Source organism: Oncorhynchus kisutch, linkage group LG17, assembly GCF_002021735.2.
Source record: "Oncorhynchus kisutch isolate 150728-3 linkage group LG17, Okis_V2, whole genome shotgun sequence".
NCBI lineage: Eukaryota > Metazoa > Chordata > Actinopteri > Salmoniformes > Salmonidae > Oncorhynchus > Oncorhynchus kisutch.
Genome location: NC_034190.2, coordinates 73,412,991 through 73,429,492, shown reverse-complemented (window position 1 = coordinate 73,429,492; position 16,502 = coordinate 73,412,991). Strand labels below are relative to the sequence as shown.

At 42.0% G+C, this 16,502-nt stretch overlaps 3 protein-coding genes across 5 annotated transcripts; 2 read left to right on the top strand and 1 right to left on the bottom strand.

Moving 5' to 3' along the window:
• Positions 1–5: 5 nt before the first annotated feature.
• Positions 6–7,011, bottom strand: LOC109908278 (tubulin alpha chain). Of its 2 annotated transcripts, none has more exons than XM_031794561.1 (4): positions 6,844–7,011; positions 1,431–1,653; positions 1,174–1,322; positions 6–1,070 (listed from the first exon to the last, which is right to left on the bottom strand). In XM_031794561.1, exons 2-4 carry the CDS (start codon positions 1,549–1,551, stop codon positions 90–92), a joined length of 1,251 nt encoding a protein of 416 aa, XP_031650421.1. In that variant the 5' UTR covers positions 1,552–1,653; positions 6,844–7,011; the 3' UTR covers positions 6–89. The 2 variants fall into 2 exon arrangements, with proteins under 2 accessions (XP_031650421.1, XP_031650420.1); XM_031794560.1 differs by lacking the exon at positions 6,844–7,011 and adding an exon at positions 2,506–2,640.
• On the top strand, positions 6,622–9,978 carry LOC109908280 (tubulin alpha-1B chain-like). 2 transcript variants are annotated; one of them, XM_031794563.1, is made up of 4 exons: positions 6,622–7,134; positions 8,134–8,353; positions 8,567–8,715; positions 8,814–9,978. In XM_031794563.1, the coding sequence occupies exon 4, from the start codon at positions 8,898–8,900 to the stop codon at positions 9,792–9,794; it is 897 nt and encodes a 298-aa protein (XP_031650423.1). In that variant the 5' UTR covers positions 6,622–7,134; positions 8,134–8,353; positions 8,567–8,715; positions 8,814–8,897; the 3' UTR covers positions 9,795–9,978. The 2 variants fall into 2 exon arrangements, with proteins under 2 accessions (XP_031650423.1, XP_031650422.1); XM_031794562.1 differs by lacking the exon at positions 6,622–7,134 and adding an exon at positions 7,553–7,792.
• Positions 9,979–11,955: 1,977 nt separating this feature from the next.
• Positions 11,956–14,205, top strand: LOC109908279 (tubulin alpha-1C chain-like). Its single transcript, XM_031794564.1, has 3 exons — positions 11,956–12,189; positions 12,295–12,443; positions 12,526–14,205. Exons 1-3 carry the CDS (start codon positions 12,069–12,071, stop codon positions 13,498–13,500), a joined length of 1,245 nt encoding a protein of 414 aa, XP_031650424.1. The 5' UTR covers positions 11,956–12,068; the 3' UTR covers positions 13,501–14,205.
• The last annotated feature ends 2,297 nt before the right edge of the window (positions 14,206–16,502 follow it).

Genomic DNA, 16,502 nt, shown 5'->3' with positions numbered 1-16,502 from the left:
ATAGCTCATTTAATTCAAACTTTTATTAGGTATCATAATAAGATCATGCAACAGTAAGTGTTTGACAATGGCTTGCCTGCAGGGGCATTTCAATACTCTTCTCCCTCCTCCTCTCCCTCACCCTCAATGGAGTCAACCCCTACCTCTTCATAATCCTTCTCCAGGGCTGCCATGTCCTCTCTGGCCTCAGAGAACTCTCCCTCCTCCATACCCTCACCCACATACCAGTGCACAAAAGCACGTTTGGCGTACATCAGGTCAAACTTGTGGTCAAGCCGAGCCCAGGCCTCTGCCACAGCAGTGGTGTTGCTCAGCATGCACACAGCCCTCTGGACTTTGGCCAGGTCTCCACCAGGGACTACAGTGGGAGGCTGGTAGTTGATGCCAACCTTGAAACCAGTTGGGCACCAGTCGACAAACTGAATGGAACGCTTGGTCTTGATGGTGGCAATGGCAGCATTGACATCTTTGGGCACTACGTCACCACGGAATAGAAGGCAGCAAGCCATGTACTTGCCGTGGCGAGGGTCACATTTCACCATCTGATTGGCCGGTTCAAAGCAGGCATTGGTGATTTCAGAGACAGAGAGCTGCTCATGGTAAGCCTTCTCTGCAGAAATAACTGGGGCATAGGTGGCCAGAGGGAAATGGATACGGGGGTAGGGCACCAAGTTGGTCTGGAACTCTGTCAGATCAACATTGAGGGCACCATCAAATCGAAGGGAAGCAGTGATGGAGGAAACGATCTGGCTAATGAGCCTGTTGAGGTTGGTGTAAGTAGGACGCTCAATGTCGAGGTTCCTACGGCAGATGTCATAGATAGCCTCATTATCCACCATGAAGGCACAGTCAGAGTGCTCTAGGGTGGTATGGGTGGTCAGGATGGAGTTGTAGGGCTCCACCACAGCTGTGGACACCTGGGGAGCTGGGTAGATGGAGAACTCAAGCTTGGACTTCTTGCCGTAGTCAACAGACAGGCGCTCCATCAGCAGGGAGGTGAAACCAGAGCCGGAGCCACCTCCAAAGCTGTGGAAAACCAGGAAGCCTTGAAGGCCTGTGCACTGGTCAGCCTGAGGAGAAAGAGGAACACATCAATAAATGGGCAGAAAAAGATGTCCACATTATGATCAGATAGTTGATAAAATATTTCATTCATTCATTCATCAAACCAACCAGTTTGCGGATCCTGTCCAGCACCAGGTCGATGATCTCTTTGCCAATAGTGTAGTGTCCACGAGCATAGTTGTTGGCAGCGTCTTCTTTGCCAGTGATGAGCTGTTCAGGATGGAATAACTGGCGATAGGTCCCAGTGCGCACCTCATCTGAGGAGAGAAAATGAGCAGCTCATTAAGGAGCTCAATAGCAAAAAAGCAAAAGAAAACCTCTTTTACATACCCTTGTTTCAATTAAAAGAGAAACAGAAATCTTACCGATGACTGTGGGTTCCAGGTCCACAAACACAGCCCTGGGGACATGCTTTCCAGCCCCAGTCTCACTGAAAAAGGTATTGAAGGAGTCATCTCCTCCACCGATGGTTTTGTCGCTGGGCATCTGTCCGTCTGGCTGGATCCCATGCTCCAGGCAGTAGAGCTCCCAGCAGGCATTGCCAATCTGGACTCCAGCCTGACCCACATGGACAGAGATACACTCACGCTGGAAAATAAATGGAAAAACATGTAATGTAACAGAATTACAATACATTTGACAAAAATGTACAATTGGCAAAAACACCACCTAGTGGAAGAATGGTTAGGCTACATGTAAACTAGAGAACAGTGACAATGGAGACAAATCAACTGATGTGCAGAGGAATCTTGCCATTTACACCTATGACCATTACTAAGCTGACAAGGAGGTCATATTACATCACTAAGGAATTAAAAGGAAGCTGGAGTGGAATAGGTTTATTTTCAGGGTTAAACTAGACATATTAACATATGTTACAGTCTACAACTGTAGACACATGTTACAGTAGAGACATATATTCCCCTTCTGTCCCCACCTAGTCTGCCCTCTCCCACCTAGCAACACAATGGATGACTTTAAGAATAGAATCCCATTTTATTCCAATTTTATATCCATTACCTGGATAGATAAATAAATGCTGCTGTATTTGATGAATACTGTACAATTCAACTGTGTTCAATAGCTACCAAAAAGTATGCATTCTAAATGTAGTGCTTTGTTCTTTCATTCCATCCCTATTCAATTAGCCTACCACTTTATGTAATAGCCTTGTGATAAACCGAAATAGCATGCAATACCTATCCCAAACGCATTGATTCAGTCCAACTCAATTCGTCATTTAAAAATGGGTTAGCAACACCAAGATGTTGCAAATTCGCCCCTATTTCGAATTAATTGACCGATACAATAAAAATCGACCTATTTTAGCCACTATACGGTCGTGTAGTGATTGTCTCATCATTTGAGAAATTCTCAACAGAAAACATCAAACACGTAATTATTTCAGGCTTATTATTGCTGAAAAACTACATGACTTACCATTTTTTTCTGAGGAGGATCGAACAATAAGGGAAAATACAAAGAAATAGCCTACGCAGAGAGATCTCTATTTGTGTCTGAATTAATGGGTGTACTGTATGCTCTGCCCGTCAGCGCCGACGCAACAACTGCTGATGAAGAGGGGCGGCGCTCCCAGATTTATGCACAGCCAGTGCACACTATGTAATGTGCCTGTATGAGGCTGACATTTACGTTTTTAAAACGAAGCTTTTTGTTTGTTTGATATTTTTCTCATTGTGCTTTGCGATTGAACAAAAATAAATAAATGTTATGTAGGGAGAAAACATATTTTCTCCAATTGAGGGAATGAATGGGAAGGTAGTGGATTTACCGTAAAGGATGTCCTCTGTCACCCCGTTTAAAGGGATAGTTCACCCCAATTAAAAATGCATCTTATCACGGATACCATTGAAAGTGAGCAATCCAATGTTTAGATGTAGGGACAGCTTTATCATTATAATTGATGACAAATCAATGGGAGTGACCGTGGAAGCCATGTCATGTTCACGGTCAAAAAAACTGGCAATATCACCCTACCTAAAACAAATACCCACATTTTTAAGTATGGTTATATATAGATTTGCATCCAAAGTCATTTTGTGGAACAGTACTGGATAAATCATGTAGAATGGCAGAATTAGGAGCCAATCCTTCTCACTATCCTCCTCCTATCTCTCCTTCCTCTTTGTCCTAGACTCTCTGCAATGATGATGTCATCCATCTGGGCTGATCACGTGATCACAGTGTCTTGCTGCTAAATGCACTGTGCTGGCCTTAGTGTATGTATGTTAAGGAAGTAATCCGTTTTTCTTTCAACCCATCTATCAAATTCAATACCCACGATGACCAAACATGTATTGACTTTTAGGGCTCAGGTCTCTGCAAGTGCATTATGGTAATCCAAGCCCTCTGATAAAGCCAGAGCGTACATCATGATACTCCAGAAGGATTACACAACATCCGATGCTTGAAAATCCTGCATTTTGTCAGACTATCCTGAATACTGGAATTTGTCTGGCAGCTATTTAAATTAAAGTTTACATCAGTTTGTACTACAAAGTCATGTACTACAAAGTAATGTACTACAAAGTGAATTGTCGCCTCGATACAGTCTCTCCAAAATCCACTCAAAAGCATCTGTGACACAAACTACACTAGTTGTATATATCTGTGAATGTATTGTAATGTTTTAAAATTGTATAAACTGACTTAATTTTGCTGGACCCCAGGAAGAGTAGCTGCTGCTACTGCAGCTAATGGGGATCCATAATAAATACAAATAGCTATTTAGAGCTTAAATTTGACATTTTGTAAATATAGCCCACCGAGTGAGCAGAAATGGTTGAAATTACATATTTTCAATCAGTTTTGCTCACTGGGCGGCTTACCAACCAACAAAGATGTAAAGTGTGGGGTAATACAGTAAGTGTAAGTGTGATTTAGGCAGAACAAGATGTGTGGCCCTATGAAAACTGTTCCAGTAGAAGGTCCTCATTCCCCAACAGCTGAGGGACAAGGAGGAGCCTGACATTAAACAGTTGCAAGCGAGAAGAGGGTGGAGTGTTTGAGATGGGAGTGGTCCTCCATGGAATGTGCACACTTTTCCTTTAAAGGTCCATTGTAGAAATTTGTAGTATCTCAATATAAAATAATTTCTGGGTAACACTTAAGTACCTTACTGTGATTTTTTTCTCTCGATTTAAATGATCAAAAATAAACAAAAATAGCTTATTTATTTATCAAGCAAGAATTTTGCTCGGACTACCTGGGAGGGGTCTGAGCAGGGCCTCCCTGCAGGAAAAACTGAAAACTAGCTGTTATTGGCAGAGACGTTTGTAACTCTCTTTCTTATTGGTCTATTAACTAATTTACTGCCTGGTGACGTCATCAGGCAGGCCAAAACTCCATTCCACCTAAACAGGCTGACATTTCAGGCGGTCTTATCAAACAACTCTTACACTAAAAGTGGGGGCTGGCCCTTGTGGCTCAGTTGGTATGGCGTTTGCAATGTCAGGGTTGTGGGTTCGTTTCCCACAGGGGACCAGTACAGGGGGAAAAGTATGAAATTGTATACACTTTAAGTCCAGAGCTTCTGGTAAATGACTGATATGTAAAACATTTCCGGAAGTTGGAGAATTTAGCATTATGCTTAATTCTAAGTCATAAATAGGTATATTTGTCTCTGCATATCTAAACATACCTCTTGAGCGGTCTATATCCTCCTGACTGGTGTTTCTTTTTTTAAATAAATACTGTGCTCTTCTGCATCTATGCTAAAATCTGGGTAACAGATTGAAGGATTGTGAGTCTTATTCAGTACATTTAGTTATTACTTGATTCACTAGGCACAGATGTCAATTCAATGTCTATTCCATGTTGGCTCAATGTAATTATTATTGAAATTATGTGGAAATAATATTGATTCAATCAGTGTATGCCCAGCAGGTAGCTACTATAACTTGATAGCCTGAAATGGCTTCTTGGTAGCTAGTTTTTAAGAGGTTGGGAGATTGGGAACCTATATGGGCTAGCTAAAGCCAACTTCAAATCAAATCAAGCTTTATTTATACAGCACATTTCAGACATTGAATGCAACACAATGTACTACTGTAAAAAAATAAGTAGAACTAATAGAAGAATCGTTAAATCAATTCTAAAACTCACAGGCAGCCACTGCAGAGACCTTAACACCTCTGTAATGTGTGCTCTCTGTCTGGTCTTGGTCAGTACCTGTGCATTCTGTATGTTTTGCAGTTGACCAATGGCTTTCTTGGGTAGACCAGACAGGAGAGCATTACAGTAGACAAGCCTGCTTGTAATAAAAACATGTATCAGAGAGACTCGTCCATTACCACCTAAGAAACACTTTGGCAATGCTCCTCAGGTGGTAAAAAGCTATTATGGTAAAATGACTAATGTGTGATTTGAAATTGAGTTCAGAATCTGAAATAACACCTAGGTTTTTACCTGGTATTTTATCTTTATTGCCTGTGAATTCAAATGTGCAGCTAAATTCTCTCTCTGTGCTTTGGCTCCAACAATAAGTACCTCGGTCTTGTCTTGATTTAGCTGGAGGACGTTGTGAGCCATTCAAGTATTTAAATCACTAATAAAGTCTAATAATTTATCCGTGGAACTATAATACTCTGGTGACAAAGAAATACAAAATTGTGTATTGTCTGTACAGCAGTGAAAATCAATGCTGTGCTTTCTGATAACGTTGCCAAGGAGTAACATACAGTGGGGAGAAAAAGTATTTGATACACTGCCGATTTTGCAAGTTTTCCAACTTACAAAGCATGTAGAGGTCTGTAATTTTTTATCATAGGTACACTTCAACTGTGAGAGATGGAATCTAAAACAAAAATACAGAAAATCACATTGTATGATTTTTAAGTAATTCATTTGCAGTTGGCACTTTAAAAAAAACATTTAGCTGTTTGAAAACCTAATTCTCCAGAATTTTGCTTAAGAATGGATGGTTGGGGATTGGCTCCGAAAATTGCTAAGAGCTGAAGAATCTAGAATCTAGAATACTTTTCTTCATCAGAAAATTGCCAGGTGGCTAGTAGTATTACAGTATTATAATTATTATTAAACAGTACAAATCTGAGTGGGCACGTGCCCCTGTGCCCCTTATGAGCCTACTGATAATCTCTATGAACAAGTTGAAGCTTCTCTATTGAATGAAAGAGAATGATACAAGCCACTTTTGAAAAATAAGCATATTGTTGACTGTGAAAATGTTTATTTGCTTACTGATTGTTGTCATTCCACTGCAGGGATACTTCGGGATTTTGCCAATGAAGCCCTTTATCTATTTATCCAGAGTCAGATGAACTCGTGGATGAATGTTGTATGAATGTTGTCTCTATGCCCAGTGTTAAGGAAGTAAGAGGCAGTTTCGCAAGCCAGTGCTAACTAGCCTTAGTTAGCGCAATGACTGGAATTCCATGGGTATCTGCCAGCATGCTTGTTTTTCACTACATTTTGTTCTATTCCAGCACATACTACAAAGAGAAAACCGTATTGTCCCTGTTTCATTGAACGCAGGATGAGCGAAAATAAAAACATGGAATGGGGTAGGGACTGTCTGGGAGGAAAGCCTCAGTCACACCCCCCACTGCTGCAGCTCTGTCCTCCTCCCCATTAGTGCTGTTCAAGCTTGGTCATGTGACTAAGAGATAAAGACGCTTTATGTGGATACTAGGCCTGTATCCAAGCAACGTATTCATTACTTAGCAACGGTCTTAGATCTAGGATTGAGTAATTTGACCTCTATCGCAGACAGTAGTCCTATGACAAGCAAGAACTCACGTTAAATTGGTCCAGTCTGGAACATAATTGTAATGAAACAGGCAGGGAGCAGGTCTCGAACCCTACACCTTCTAGCCCGAGGTCCGGCGCGCTATCGACTGTGCCGCAAAAGCATACTCGTGCGGCAGGGTCTTTACACTACTCCCTCCTTTCAAAGGGCGCGTCCTCGCGCTAGCTTGCGACTCTACGTCTTACAGGAACGCGCTCACCGGCCAAGCACACGCACTGTACATCGACTCCCTTGCAGTCATATTGTAAGCCCTATCGAGGAGCCGAACAAAAATAAATATGGTAAGATTGTTTTTATTGTATTTACATTTAATTACTGAATAATTTTAAATTGTATATTTGAAAAATGTGACATTTATATCAAACTCTTTAATAAGAACCTGATTTAGAACCGTTTATGCCTAAACAGCTATTATTGTTATTATATATATATTTGTTAAGTGTCTCATTTGGTTCTATAGGAAATTTTAATTATAGCATTAGTATTAAATAGATATCCAAGGCAGACTTCTGTTCTGCTCAAATTATGTCTGCGCCTAATATAACATGAAATACCAGATTCGAGCGCATGTTAGAATAATGGCGTAATGTCCCAAACAAAACGGGGGTTAGGAAGGTTGTGATGTGAACGGAATTCCGTAGAATGTGCCAACCACTAGGGGTGCCAACAATAAAATGAAATAGGCTAGAACATTTTAATGTATCTCTACGGTGCCAACCGGTTCCGTTTTGTCCCGGTGTTTATGTAAATAAAATAGCACGGTCTTCGATATGTTCACCGCTTCCTTTCTCATCCCCGACTGCAGTGGGATAATTTAGCTTAATAGATCGAAATGGAGGATGCACAGTGTTCTTATTTCATCGAATGCCTTACGCCCAAAGAAACATTATCCTCGTTTGCTGACATGCACTGTCAGCATGCATCATAGTCATCAAAAATGTATGTTGCCGGTGATGGAGGATCAGAATACCCCCCAGGAGAGAAATTATTCTGGATAATGTAGCATATTATTTTATAGCTATTATTATTTGAGAGATACTGATACTGTGAAGGCTGTTAGAACGTAACTACCATATAAAGTCTACACTGATACATGAATGCCTAGCACAGAGCAATTCCTAAGGCGTTGCCTTTCTCTCAAAACAAACCTACATGAAAACATACTTAACTCTCTTACAACTTCTTTTGAGAACATTACACCTCTCCGTGATTTATTTTCAAGATGTTCTGAATGTATAGAAAAGTTGTCCAGACTAAACAGGCCTATGTTTTCTCCACAGCTTGAGTGTATCTCAGTTCATGTGGGTCAGGCTAGAGTCCAGATGGGCAATGCCTGCTGGGAGCTCTACTGCCTGGAGCATGGGATCCAGCCAGACGGACAGATGCCCAGTGACAAAACCATCGGCGGAGGAGATGACTCCTTCAACACCTTCAGTGAGACTGTGGCTGGAAAGCATGTCCCCAGGGCTGTGTTTGTGGACCTGGAGCCCACAGTCATCGGTAAGATTTCTGTTTCTTATTGAATAGGAATTGAGTCAAAGCGGTGTGGCAGAAAGTATTTATTGCTTTCTTGCCATTTATCCCCTTATTATCTGCTGCTCTCCTCAGATGAAAAAGGTTCCATGTAGAACCCTTGTCCCCGTAGAATAACTCTTTTAGAACACCCCTTTCTCTGAGTGCTCTGCTTCTCACGAGCTGCTGTTTTTCTCTCAGATGAGGTGCGCACTGGAACCTACCGCTAGTTATTCCATCCTGAACAGCTCATCACTGGCAAAGAGGATGCTGCCAACAACTACGCTCGTGGACACTACACTATTGGCAAAGAGATCATCGACCTGGTGCTGGACAGGATCGGCAAACTGGTGAGTTTAATGAACAAGTGAATTACAGCATTCTTTAAATTAACAAAATTAATATATTATGTTATCCTTTTTTTGAATGGCTTTCTCTTTCTACTCAGGCTGACCAGTGCACAGGCCTTCAGGGCTTCCTGGTTTTCCACAGCTTTGTAGGTGGCTCCAGCTCTGGTTTCACTTCCCTGCTGATGGAGCGCCTGTCTGTTGACTACGGCAAGAAGTCCAAGCTTGAGTTCTCCATCTACCCAGCTCCCCAGGTGTCCACAGCTGTGGTGGAGCCCTACAACTCCATCCTGACCACCCATACCACCCTAGAGCACTCTGACTGTGCCTTCATGGTGGATAATGAGGCTATCTATGACATCTGCCGTAGGAACCTCGACATTGAGCGTCCTACTTACACCAACCTCAACAGGCTCATTAGCCAGATCGTTTCCTCCATCACTGCTTCCCTTCGATTTGATGGTGCCCTCAATGTTGATCTGACAGAGTTCCAGACCAACTTGGTGCCCTACCCCCGTATCCATTTCCCTCTGGCCACCTATGCCCCAGTTATTTCTGCAGAGAAGGCTTACCATGAGCAGCTATCTGTGGCAGAAATCACCAATTCCTGCTTTGAGCCGGCTAATCAGATGGTGAAATGTGATCCTCGCCACAGCGAGTACATGGCTTGTTGCCTTCTGTACCGTGGCGATGTGGTGCCCAAAGATGTCAATGCGGCTATTGCAACAATCAAAACCAAACTTTCCATTCAGTTTGTTGACTGGTGCCCAACTGGTTTCAAGGTTGGCATCAACTACCAGCCTCCCACTGTAGTCCCTGGTGGAGACCTGGCCAAAGTCCAGAGGGCTGTGTGCATGCTGAGCAACACCACTGCTGTGGCAGAGGCCTGGGCTCGGCTTGACCACAAGTTTGACCTGATGTACGCCAAACGTGCTTTTGTGCACTGGTATGTGGGTGAGGGTATGGAGGAGGGAGAGTTCTCTGAGGCCAGAGAGGACATGGCAGCCCTGGAGAAGGATTATGAAGAGGTAGGGGTTGACTCTGGAGAGGGTGATGGACAGGAGGATGGAGAGGAATACTGAGTGTTCATGCAAGGATACCATGGCTCCTATATCTTATAAAAGCACAATAAAAAAAGCAATGCATTTATTTTTACGGTTTCATATTTATTGTTGCTTGTTTAGGTTTAAAACACATAGTGACAGTCACAGGGGAAAAAACAGTTGTCTCATTGAAGATTCACCAATAAAATGTGTTGAAATTGTTTCCCACGTATATGTTTTGTTGCATACTATTTCATGAATTACTTATCTATGTTTTCAAAACCAATATATTTACCGGAAGTAGAGGAATCTGCATTCAATAGACCTTGGAGGCAGATCGCCTAGCGGTTAAATGAGCGTTGGGCCACTAAGTGAAAGATTGCTGGTTTGAATCCTAGAGCTGACTAGGTGAACAATGTATCATTGTGCCCTTGAGCAAGGCATTTAACCCTAGTTGTTCCTTTAATTAAGCTGCTCTGGATAAGAGCAACTAAAAAATATACTGCAGTTACAATGTAGTAAAATCTTAATAATTTGGTGACATATGAATTCTGAAATTGTAGTACTGCAGTTGAACTGCAAAATCACTGGATACAGCATACTACAGTGAATGGGAATATTTTGGACATATAACTGCAGTTATACAGGGTTACTTCAACTTGCACAAGTAGGCTCTGAAGATGCTTACACTTATATCAGAGAAAAACCCTCATGCAGAGTTTCAACATGCCTATGAGATACTGTGTAGTATTCTACTCTGATAGCCAATTGGGACCAGGCATATCATAAGATCTTCCAATCAGTTTCGACAAAGCCTGTCTGTCCACTGTATCGTGGAACTATAAATGGCCCCACCCACTGAATTTGGTATCACACTGACTTCTTACAACAGACTCCTAAAGGTCTGCCTGTAAGTGTTGAACTAAAAGAAGATTCATTTTCTCCGCACCAAATCTTGAATCTTCTCAGCTTAAACATGGTGAGTATAAAACAAATACTATTATTGTTGCTTTCATTCATTTTGTCTCAGTGTTCGGATGAAGGCTGTTTCTATTTTATTTCTTCAACACACTTCGTCAATTCAACTAAAATGATTTTTAAAGTCATACTCTTACACAGGTTTAGTTTTGTAGCCTAACCCAAACCAAAATGATAAACAGTCCCAATTATTTTGATTATTCCAGTCAACTACTCTAACAAAACTTGATGTCAAAATGGATGTCTCTGCTTAGAGGCATATTTGTCAGTGACATCTCTCTCTGCTTTGATGTCTGGATTGTCTGCATTAGAAGTGACCCAGGGAAGAGGACTTATTGTAGAGGTAAATGTAAACTCGGTCATTGACACTCATAATATATTCAAACAATTGCCTCGTTTATGAACTAGGCAAGTCTATCCTGTAAAATGTATTTAGAACTCAAATATTTCATGAGATATTTCAGAATTTCTGATGATATCAACATTCAAACTGCTTTGCTGATATGCTATTACATTTTTTAATGCAATATTAAATACCTTTATTTAACATTGCATATTAAAATAGATTTGGTTAGCATTAAAGGTCTACTAAATACATTTGAAGTAAAATGCATTGTGTTGGTCAGATGGGAATGATTTGTCAAATGAACCACCCACAGTAAACTATGTCGGACATTTGGCTTCAAAAACACTGTCTGTTTGTCTGTTCAACAGCTGATCACTTGTTTCTTTAGTCAGGTGATGCGTCCCCATGTGTTCTGGTTTAAGCCGGTAGCCTATCTTCTTCTACAATGAAAGCATTTTCTGTCATGCCCCCGTGCCCACACCTCTCCTCCCTCTCCTCCCCTACAGAGTTGCTAAGAATAATGTAGAACAAACAATCCTATTGGCATTTTTGAACAAATTAAATATTGTCGTTGCTATTCCAGTTTTAGATGAATGTTTTGGTACAATTGTCTATTGTGCCCAAAGATGTACTCAGATATAACAGTTTGCCCACTGGGCACACACTGGTTGAATCAACGTTGTTTCCACATCATTTCAATGTAATTACATTGAACCAACTTGGGATAGGTGTGGAATTGACATCTGTGCCCAGTAGTTCATTCAGAAGATTGTACAGTAGAACTTTTGACTATAACTGAACTTATGTGTATAGTTCATATTTGATCGATTTTCAAATGAAAAGTAGTTATTGGTTTGAGGAAGTCGTAAACAACTCTCTTTCCACAGCGTGAGTGCATCTCCGTCCACGTGGGTCAGGCTGGAGTCCAGATTGGAAATGCCTGCTGGGAGCTCTACTGCCTGGAGCATGGGATCCAGCCAGACGGACAGATGCCCAGTGACAAAACCATTGGAGGAGGAGACGACTCCTTCAACACCTTCTTCAGTGAGACTGGGGCTGGAAAGCATGTCCCCAGGGCTGTGTTTGTGGACCTGGAGCCCACAGTTATTGGTAAGCTTTATGTTTCCTACATTGAGTCAAAGTTGTTTGTTAGATATGATTTTTTGCTTTTGTGGTATTGAGCTCCTCCATGAGCTGCTCATTTTCTCTCCTCAGATGAGGTGCGAACTGGGACCTATCGCCAGTTATTCCATCCTGAACAGCTCATCACTGGCAAAGAGGATGCTGCCAACAACTACGCTCGTGGACACTACACTATTGGCAAAGAGATCATCGACCTGGTGCTGGACAGGATCCGCAAACTGGTTGGTTTGATGAATGAAAATATCAGTAAAATATGTTATCAGATACATGTCCTTCCATTGATGTGTTTCTCTTTCTCCTCAGGCTGACCAGTGCACAGGCCTTCAGGGCTTCCTGGTTTTCCACAGCTTTGGAGGTGGGACCGGCTCTGGTTTCACCTCCCTGCTGATGGAGCGCCTGTCTGTTGACTACGGCAAGAAGTCCAAGCTTGAGTTCTCCATCTACCCAGCTCCCCAGGTGTCCACAGCTGTGGTGGAGCCCTACAACTCCATCCTGACCACCCATACCACCCTAGAGCACTCTGACTGTGCCTTCATGGTGGATAATGAGGCTATCTATGACATCTGCCGTAGGAACCTCGACATTGAGCGTCCTACTTACACCAACCTCAACAGGCTCATTAGCCAGATCGTTTCCTCCATCACGGCTTCCCTTCGATTTGATGGTGCCCTCAATGTTGATCTGACAGAGTTCCAGACCAACTTGGTGCCCTACCCCCGTATCCATTTCCCTCTGGCCACCTATGCCCCAGTTATTTCTGCAGAGAAGGCTTACCATGAGCAGTTAACTGTCTCTGAGATCACCAATGCCTGCTTTGAACCAGCCAACCAGATGGTGAAATGTGACCCTCGTCACGGCAAGTACATGTCATGCTGCCTTCTATACCGTGGTGACGTGGTACCCAAAGATGTCAATGCTGCCATTGCCACCATCAAGACTAAACGTTCCATTCAGTTTGTTGACTGGTGTCCAACTGGTTTCAAGATTGGCATCAACTATCAGCCTCCCACTGTGGTCCCTGGTGGAGACCTGGCCAAAGTCCAGAGGGCTGTGTGCATGCTGAGCAACACCACTGCTGTGGCAGAGGCCTGGGCTCGGCTTGACCACAAGTTTGACCTGATGTACGCCAAACGTGCCTTTGTGCACTGGTATGTGGGTGAGGGTATGGAGGAGGGAGAGTTTGCTGAGGCCAGAGAGGACATGGCAGCCCTGGAGAAGGATTATGAAGAGGTGGGACGTGACAGCGGTGAAGGAGATGAGGACGGGGAAGAGTATTAGAAATGGCTGTCTTTCTTCCTCTGTCTTTCAAACTCTTTATCACCCTCTTCTTTCATTTCTCTTTTCCATATATCCACCTTTATCTTTTCATTCTCCATTTTCATAGATCCACATTTTCTATTATTTCCATCCACTACACTCCTAACCTCAGTCAAAAAGCACTTTAATTTTGACAAGAAATGTACATTGTATGGAAAACTACATGTTTACTTGTCGTAATTTTCAGGTTCCCCTTTAGAGGTGTTCATACATTAGTTTATAATCCTCTCCCTTATGTGTATTCTTATATAGGTGGCTTAGACAAATGTATTGGTTTCTAGGAACACTGTTAACAGTCACAGAATTTCAAATAATGTTTATCAGTGGAGGCTGCTGAGGGGAGGACAGCTCATAATAATGGATGGAATGGTGTCAACCACATGGAAACCACGTGCTTGATACCATTCCTTTGACTCCATTCCAGACATTATTATGAGCTTTCCTCCCTCAGCGCTGCTGTCTATTATGGATTCATAATAATCTAGAAATGATTTGTTTTAACTACTAACTTAAAGAATTTAAAGTTTAAATCATTTCAGTATTGAACTTTGTCATGAGACCTTTTCTTTAAAAGAGTGGTGCTTGTGTTTGTTAGTTTGCTTTGCTACCTAACCACCACTTTCATGTCTAGAGGGCAGTGTTGTGCAATAAATACATGTCCATTTCCTTCTGTGAACATGAACGGGCAACAATTCCCAATACATACCCCAACAGATCAATACTTTCCTGAACGCTACAAAATATCATAAAGGTAGTATTAAAACAACACACTCAGAAAATCACAGCCATAACTGCATAGAGGGTAGACCTAGACTCTGCATTTTCTCACCCTCAGGATGCAGACAAATAATACATGCAGAATATTACATTCTATGTTATCTACATTAATTGTGAATTGGAGATGTGAACTGTGAAATGTACTCTCCAATTTACCAATGTGAAAGCCAGCTAGGCCTGAGAAGAGCCCAGTCCCAGTTCACAGCCCTGATCTAAAATAGGTCCTGGTATTCATACCCTGCCCTGTCATGGGGGAGATCTGTCAAGCTGTGGGACAGGACAGGTGGGGTTTAAAAATACTGTTCCCAATGTGTCTAGATTGGACCTAAACAGGACGACTGCAGATGCAAAACATGCTATAGGCTCGTTTACAATTATATTACCTGCCTAGCAACCTCTTCAAGAGGTTTGAACCTTGTGGCATAACAGTTAAGGTGTTGGCTTGACAGTTGCTTGGACCTGTGTCCAGGTCCCGGTCAAAGCTATCCCCAGATTTTTATAAAATAGACATATATGAGCAAGGGGCTTCACGTGGGTCTGATGTCATGAGACCAGAAGGATGGAAACAACAATATATACTGTAGATCATTAGTCATGTGCAAGTATGTGCCCCGTGAAGAAAATAACGTATAGAGTGCAAACGGAAAGTATTCAGATACCTTGCCTTTTTCCACATTTTGTTATGTTACAGCCTTATTCTAAAATGGATTAAGCCCCCCCCCCCCCATCAATCTACATGCAATACCCCATAATGACAATGCAAAAACAGATTTTTAGATTTTTACAAATGTATTGAAAATGAAGGTTTTCATAAAGGATCTCTCTGTACTTTGCTGCTTTCATCTTTCCCTCGATCCTGGCTAGTCTCCCAGTCCCTGCAGCTGAAAAACATCCCCACAGCATGATGCTGCAACCACCATGATTCACAGTAGGAATGGTCCCAGGTTTCCTCCAGACGTGATGCTTGGCATTCAGGCCAAATAGTTCAATCTTGGTTTCATCTGACCAGAGAATTTGTTTCTCATGGACTGAGAGTCCTTTAGGTGCCTTTTGGCAAACTCCAAGCGGGCTGTCATGTGCCTTTTACTGAGGAGTGGCTTCCGTCTGGCCACTCTACCATAAAGACCTGATTGGTGGAATGCTACAGAGATGGTTGTCCTTCTGGAAGGTTATTCCATCTCTACAGAGTAACTCTGAAGCTCTGTCAGAGTGAATATCAGGTTCTTGGTCACCTCCCTGACCAAGGCCCTTCTCCCCCGATTGCTCAGTTTGGAAGAGGATGAGTCTTGGGGGTTCCACATTTCTTCCATTTAAGAATGATGGATGCCACTGTGTTCTTGGGGACCTTCAATGCTGCAGAAATTTGTTGGTACCCTTCCCCAGATCTGTGCCTCGACACAATCCTGTGTCGGAGCTCTACAGACAATTCCGTCGACCTCATAGCTTGGTTTTTGCTCTGACATGCACAATCAACTGTGGGACCTCATATAGACAGGCGTGTACCTTTCCAAATCATGTCCAATCAATTGAATTTACCAAAGGTAGACTCCAATCAAGTTGTAGAAACATCTCAAGGATGATCAATGGAAACAGGATGCACCTGAGTTCAATTTCGAGTCTCATAGCAAAGGGTCTGAATACTTATGTAGATAAGGTCTTTCTGCTTTAATTTGCAAACATTTCTGAAAACCTGTTTTCACTTTGTCATTATGGGATATTGTGTGTAGATTGATAAGGAAAACATATATTTAATCAATTTTAGAATAAGGCTGTAACATAACAAAATGTGGAAAAAGTCATGGAATGCCTACAGAAAATATTCAAGACTTTTTCCACATTTTGTTGCATTACAAACTGGGATTAAAATTGATTTGTCTTTTTTTATCTAGACAAAACACTGTAATATTTGTATTTTATTTCAATTAACAAAAAATAAAACATTAGTATACACCAACTGTTCGAAGGCCGTCATTGAAAATAAGAATTTGTTCTTAACTGACTTGCCTAGTAAAATAAAGGTAAAATAAAAAATATATATGAAGACATCCCTTCAAATTAGTGGATTTGGCTATTTCAGCCACACCCGTTGCTGACAGGTGTATAAAATCGTGCACACAGCCATGCAATCTCCATAGACAAACACTGACAGTAGAATGGCCTATACTGAAACGCTCAGTGACTTTCAT

Coding starts and splice junctions, on each gene's coding strand:
- LOC109908278 (XM_031794560.1), bottom strand. Junction 1,323..1,430: donor CCTGGAACCCACAGTCATCG/GTAAGATTTCTG, acceptor TTCTCTCCTCAG/ATGAGGTGCGCACTGGGACC. Junction 1,071..1,173: donor TGGACAGGATCCGCAAACTG/GTTGGTTTGATG, acceptor CTTTCTCCTCAG/GCTGACCAGTGCACAGGCCT.
- LOC109908280 (XM_031794563.1), top strand. CDS start 8,898: ATGGAGCGCCTGTCTGTTGACTACGGCAAGAAGTCCAAGCTTGAGTTC.
- LOC109908279 (XM_031794564.1), top strand. CDS start 12,069: ATGCCCAGTGACAAAACCATTGGAGGAGGAGACGACTCCTTCAACACC. Junction 12,190..12,294: donor CCTGGAGCCCACAGTTATTG/GTAAGCTTTATG, acceptor TTCTCTCCTCAG/ATGAGGTGCGAACTGGGACC. Junction 12,444..12,525: donor TGGACAGGATCCGCAAACTG/GTTGGTTTGATG, acceptor CTTTCTCCTCAG/GCTGACCAGTGCACAGGCCT.